This window comes from Castanea sativa, chromosome 10 (genome assembly GCF_040712315.1).
Source record: "Castanea sativa cultivar Marrone di Chiusa Pesio chromosome 10, ASM4071231v1".
Classification (NCBI taxonomy): Eukaryota; Viridiplantae; Streptophyta; class Magnoliopsida; order Fagales; family Fagaceae; genus Castanea; species Castanea sativa.
The window spans coordinates 21,792,811-21,799,569 of record NC_134022.1 but is presented as its reverse complement, the minus strand read 5'-3'; the positions used below and the strand labels follow the sequence as shown (position 1 = coordinate 21,799,569).

The 6,759-nt window shown below is 41.6% G+C and overlaps 1 protein-coding gene across 1 annotated transcript; it reads left to right on the top strand.

Moving 5' to 3' along the window:
• Window positions 1-1,452: 1,452 nt before the first annotated feature.
• Window positions 1,453-2,998, top strand: LOC142612220 (uncharacterized). The gene is made up of 2 exons (XM_075784337.1): window positions 1,453-1,854; window positions 2,909-2,998. The coding sequence occupies exons 1-2, from the start codon at window positions 1,453-1,455 to the stop codon at window positions 2,996-2,998; spliced, it is 492 nt and encodes a 163-aa protein (XP_075640452.1).
• The last annotated feature ends 3,761 nt before the right edge of the window (window positions 2,999-6,759 follow it).

Genomic DNA, 6,759 nt, shown 5'->3' with positions numbered 1-6,759 from the left:
TCCCTCAAATAGAAACTGAGGTCAATAAGCTAATTGAGGCAGGCTTCATCCGTGAAGTACAGTATCCGGAGTGGATCGCTAATATTGTCCCTGTCAAAAAGAAGAATGGACAAATCCGGGTGTGCGTTGACTTCCGTGATCTGAACAATGCATGTCCCAAGGATGATTTTTCGTTACCTATCACTGAGATCATGGTTGACGCCACTACTAGTCATGAAGCCTTATCTTTCATGGATGGCTCTTCTGGTTACAACCAAATTCGAATGAATCCTAAGGATAAAGAGTTCATAGCTTTTCGTACCCCTAAAGGTATTTACTATTACAAAGTAATGCCTTTTGGATTAAAGAACACTGGTGCTACTTATCAACGAGCCATGCAAAAGATCTTTGATAACGTACTTCATAAGTACGTGGAGTGTTATGTCGATGATCTGGTGGTTAAAACAAAAAGGAGGGATGACCATCTAGTAGATTTGCGATCCGTGTTCAACCGCTTAAGAAAGTATCAGCTTAAAATGAACCCTCGCAAATGCGCTTTCGGCGTAACATCCGGGAAATTTCTTGGTTTCATTGTGAGGCACCGCGGTATTGAAATTGACCAGTCCAAAATTGAAGCTATCCAGAAAATGCCAGAGCCCAAGAACCTGCGAGAACTTAGAGGCTTGCAAGGAAAACTAGCTTACATACGACGATTTATTTCAAACTTGGCAGGTCGATGTCAACCTTTCAATAGATTAATGAAGAAGGATGCACACTTTAAGTGGGATGAGGCTTGTAGCAATGCTTTTGCGCACATCAAAAGATACTTGCTTAATCCTCCAGTTTTAGGTGCTCCTATCCCTGGAAAGCCTTTGGTGTTGTACATCGCAGCACAAGAAAAGGTCTCTAGGTGCTTTTATGGCACAAGAAAATAAAGAAGGGAAAGAAAGAGCCCTTTATTATTTAAGTCGGACTCTCAATGGAGCTGAATTAAATTATTCTCCTATTGAAAAGATGTGCCTCACTCTTTTCTTTGCCATAGACAAACTGGAGCACAACATGCAAGCACATACGGTCCGTTTGATAGCAAAGGTGGACTCGATTAAATATGTCCTCTCCAGGCCAGTGGTTTCGGGTCGCATAGCTCAATGGGCAGTCTTGTTGCAACAATACGACCTTGCATATGTTCCGCAAAAAGCTATCAAAGGACAAGTATTGGCAGATTTCTTAGCTGATCACCCAGTTCCATCTGATTGGGAGTTCTCTGATGATTTCCCAGACGAAGATGTGTTTTACATTGAAGTAATGCCACCATGGATGATGTTTTTCGATGGGGCTGCACGTCAAGAAGGAGCGGGGGCAGGTGTAGTGTTTGTTTCTCCACAACGACAAATACTTCTATATTTGTTCTCATTAAGCGAACTTTGCTCTAACAATGTAGCCAAATATCAAGCATTGATCATTGGTCTACAAATGGCCATTGAAATCGGCATATCGCAACTCGAGATCTTTGGGGATTCCAAATTAATTATCAACCAAATCTTGGAGCAATATGATGTCAAGAAAGAGGACCTTGTCCCTTATTGCAAATATGCGAAGAAGTTGCTCGCAAATTTTGAGACAATTACATTGGAGCATATACCGAGGAAGGAGAATAGACAGGCTGATGCTTTAGCTAATTTGGCTACCACCTTAGCATTATCCCAAGAAGAGACAACCAAAGTTGCTGTTTCCCAAAGGTGGGTGGTGCCTTTCGTGGTTGAAGAAGAAAAAGAAGAAAAGCAAGCCAACGTCATTTCTGTATGCCTTGTCGAAAAGGAAGATTGGCGACAAACAATCATTGAGTACCTTCAATATGGAAGACTCCCAAATGATGTACGCCACAAGACCAAAGTTCGGCGAAGGGCTGCTCGATTCATTTACTATAAAGAAACTCTCTTCCGCCGTTCATTTGATAGTTTGTTTCTCTGTTGCTTAGGAGAGGAAGAAGCTAAACAAGCCTTAGAAGAAGCTCATTCTGGAATATGCGGTGCACACCAATCAGGTCCTAAGTTACACTACAGGATCAAGCGAATGGGTTACTATTGGCCTACGATGGTGCAAGATTCCATGGAGTATGCTAAGAAGTGTGAAGCTTGTCAATATCATGCAAACTTCATCCATCAGCCACCAGAACCTCTACACCCAACTGTAGCTTCTTGGCCTTTTGATGCATGGGGGCTTGACGCAATAAGACCATTACCAAAATCATCTGGTGGTCATTTGTACATCTTGGCTGCAACTGATTACTTCTCAAAATGGGCAGAAGCTGTGCCTCTTAGGGAAGTAAAGAAAGAGACGGTGGTTAATTTTATTCGAACTCACTTGATCTATCGGTATGGTGTCCCTCGTTATATCATAACCGATAATGGCAAACCGTTTCAAAATAGGTTGATGAAAGAGTTGTGCGAGAAATTTGCATTCAAACAGTACAATTCTTCTATGTACAATGCCCCAGCGAATGGATTAGCCGAAGCCTTTAACAAAACTCTTGGTAGTTTGCTAAAGAAAGTGGTATCCAAAACTAAGCGAGACTGGCATGAAAAAATTGGAGAAGCATTATGGGCATATCGAACAACATTTCGAACGCCTACTCAAGCGACCCCGTATTCTCTCGTTTATGGAGTAAAAGCTATCCTTCCCTTAGAACACCAGATCTCATCACTACGGATCGCCATTCAAGAAGGGTTAGCTAAAGAGGAAAATGTCAAGCTTAGGTTACAAGAGTTGGAGGCACTGGATGAGAAAAGGCTCGAGGCCCAACAACGCCTTGAGTGCTATCAAGCTCGTTTGTCAAGCGCATTCAATAAAAGAGTTAAACCACGATCATTCCAAGTTGGTGACTTAGTCCTTGCTGTTCGAAGACCTATCATCATGACTCATCGTACAGGCGGTAAGTTCACCTCGAAATGGGATGGACCTTATGTTGTACAAGAAGTCTACACTAATGAAGTCTACACTAATGAAGCTTACAAGTTGATTGATCAGGACGGTGTAAGGATCAGCCCCATCAATGGGAAGTTCCTCAAACGCTTCTATGCTTGAAAATCAAGAATTGCTCCTCAGTAAGAGCTTAAACTACCTACTGCAGCACTACAAGGGTACATGATGTTTTTCCATTACCTTTGAAAGTGCACAAATAAGGAGAAATTAATCCCACTTTATGTCACCATTTGTGAGTGTGGCGTAGTGGCTGGATGCCCATGTCGCCCTTGAGGCCAAGGTTTCGGGTTCGATTAGAGGTGATACCCACTATTGCGCAATTGGTACCCATGAAATGCCGTGGGGTGTAGGGCGAGGATTACACACGTGAGCCCTCCCTTTTTGAAAAAAAAAAAAAACAAAACAAAACAAAAGAAAAACAAAGAAAAAAAAATCAAAAAAAAAAAATTTATTGAACTACGTAATGACTTGATCCCTCTCGAGGGTACGTAGGCAACTTAGTATCTTTTTGCTAAGTTCAGTCACTCAAAAAAAAAAAAGAGTTTCATTGTTAAAACATGAAAAGAAAAGAGCAGAGAATAAGTCTTCTTTATTGATTAAAGGAAAGTGGTACAGGGGAAAGCATGATGACACGTATGAAAGGAATTAAAATACAAAAGATTACGACATCCATTTTAAGTCTTTCAAACTAGAACGACTATCTTCCAGCAAGGTTCGTATCTTCTCTAAAGCCTCCATATCTTGGTCTTCAAGAACGGGAGCGGATTTGACTTCTTCAAGTTGTTCCTCCAAAGCTTGCACAACGTCGTCTTGTTCAACTTGATGAGATTCGATTTGAGACAATGATTGTTCTAATTGGCCAAGCTCGGTTTGCAAGCTAGCCATCCTCAAAGTAACAGTATCAAGCTCGGTCTTCAAAGATGCCTTCTCATGCAATGCTTCAGCAAGGAGGAATTCAACTTCAGTCTCACGTTGAATTAAGACAGCAGGACTTGGTCGTGTATTCAGAGATTCTTTCATCTTCAAGTAGTCTGCAACACCCTTGTAATATTTGTCAACATTTTCGCGCAAGTATTGAGGGTCCACTCCAAGAATTGCAATCTCACTATAAATTTCATGTGCTTCGGCTTGTGGGAGGATATTGTCTATAGAAAGATTCGAAAGCCTGTTTAAAGAACATCTCCCAGCATAGAAGCTTCAGTCCTACGCACGGAAGAAATATGCACCTTGGCATGAAATATAGAGGCTTCTGGAGGGTCGATTGGTTGCAAGGATGAGAGAGGTGTCATTTCTGTCTCAATCAAAAATTTGGATGACGTGCCAGCATCAGCAAACTTACGGCTCTTGAGATCCGAACTCTTCGTAGATGGCTTTGAGGTAGAAGACTGACTATGTGTAAGAAGATGTGCATGATCAGTAGAAGTCTCCGCATCAACACCTTTCATTGGATTCTTCGAATGTTTCCAACTAGGGTCGAAGTCGTCACACACCTCCTTTTCAAAAATTTCAATGGCATCCCTAACTGGAACAGCAAGCGAACCTTTGATGCTTTGACTTTGTGCAAACTTTGACAAGGATTGTGGAATGTCTGAATCTTGAAGATCCCTCTTTCCCTTCTGAGGCTTGTTGGACGTCAGTGATTTAACAGAGGAGGCAATTTCAACTAGTAAATTTGTTCCTTTGGTAAAATCAGTTTTACATACTCCTTCCCACCATTGTTTGTAGGTATGTCTGACCCGGCTTCCAACGTCTGACGCAAAAGTTAGAATGAGTACCTTGGAATCTGTGTTGCAGCAAGTGAAAGATTGGTAGAATTGGTACAGATCTTTTAAAGAACCTGTATGAATTTCTTCCTTTAAGTCACTTGGAATGTCTTGATGAAATCCAAAGCGCCGACTGAATCTGTGGGGGCTATATGCTTCTACAATGTGTTGGTCTTCACATCGAAATGTCAAGTACCCTGAGCGAAGGCTCATAAAGTAGTCGAACCTCTGAATGGATAAACGATCATTGTCAACGAATCTCTGGTCATAGCTTTTATTAAAAGCAGTGTCGTGCCAAAAGAAGTCGGTGGCAGTTTGTATCTGCTTTCGTGTGGACAATTCACTGAATACAGAGGCAGAACCCACACCGGAGTATTTAGTCATCAAAGGATGGGATAGTTTGGCATGAACAATGCGGTTGCTTCTGAAAAAATGACCCACCCAGGCGTAAACATAATGAATAGCAAAACTAGCTCCAGACTTGCTCGGAGTAGGAGAGGAAGAAATGGTGTTAAGCCCACGATAAATGCTAGCCAGTACTAGGGGGGCAAGGCCAAATGAACGACCATTGGCCATAGAACTAGCAATCTTGAAAGTGCCGGGACAGATGCTATTCAGATCCTTGTTAGGAAAGACAAATATGCACAGCCAACAGGAAAGAAGTGCCGATAGGTAAGTCTCCTCCTTTAAGTCACCCTCAATTTGAAGGTCTGCAAAGACCTCGTGTTCTTTATCAGACCATGGTCCAGGCTCGTTTATCTCGCCAAAGGGATTCTGACTCCACTTGGGAATGGTTGCCCGTCTCGCTGGTTTTCTGGGAGCTGGGTACTTGCTGTTTCCTCTGTACCAAAAAGTAATCCAGTCACGAACACTCACTTTCCCTTGCCTTTTCATCCGGTTTTGAAGGTGATGATACAACATGAAAAGGTAGCGGCAGCTGTGCGGTAGATAGGGTCGTCCTTCGTCATTGGTTCCATCTAGCTCTTGCGCATTGGGTACCACTTCATCATAAAATGCACCTGTGCAAGGAAGTCCACCAAGAATGGAAAGATCCCATGGTGTGATAGAAATTTCCCCAACTGAGGTGTGGAGGGTATTGGTAGACAGACTCCAACACTCACACAATGCCTTCATGAGATTCTCATCATAATCATATGTGAATAGGGAGGCAAAGACAGCGTTGTAAAGGTGGACCGCATCAAGAAGGTGCTTACACCGACCAAGCACATCTTCTAGCCAATCCCAATAAAGAAAAAAATAGGAAAACCCTCCATTCGTGCTAAAGGAAGAATCCCAATTGGCGCGTTTTGCGATTATCTCTCGTCCCAAAGTGTTGTACGGCTTTGATTTGGCAACATTTTTGTGATGCGAAGCAAGAAGGGTAACTATCTCCAAATTAGAGCTGCCATCAGAGTGAATAACTTGTGACCATTTTGGCAAATTGAGAGGATAAGAGTTACGGCCCCATCTCTCTGAAAATCTTCCAATTATGGGCGGATGAACAATCAAAGTTGTAGCCTTTGCATCCTTGTCATCTTTCTCTTTACAAATAAATAAGGCTGGTTCTTGCCCAATCTTCGAATCCTTGAAATAAAGCATCATGATTCCCTGAAGAAAAAAAAATCAATCAAAAAGTGAAAAAAAAAATAATAATAACAAATAAATAATTAATAAAAAAAAATAATAAAATTAAAAAAAATCTCTACACTTGTATTACGTTACTCAGGAGATTATGCTTTGTATAACTTCAGGCATGTTCCGCATGCCTTTATATAGAAAACTTCTGAGATAACAGACAAAAAAAAAAAAGGGAGAAGTAACAAAGTCCAACAATGCTTGCAGGCTTCTCTTCCAAATTTTCAAAATCCTCTGACAAGATGCCACAAAAATCTTCGGAGGACTTCAAACAAACAAGGAGAAGTCCAACAATGCTTGCAGGCTTCTCTTCCAAATTTTCAAATTCTCTAACAAAGATGACCCAAAAATCAACATTCAGTGGTTACCATGAACCTACATCCTGCCTGAATTTCTACAT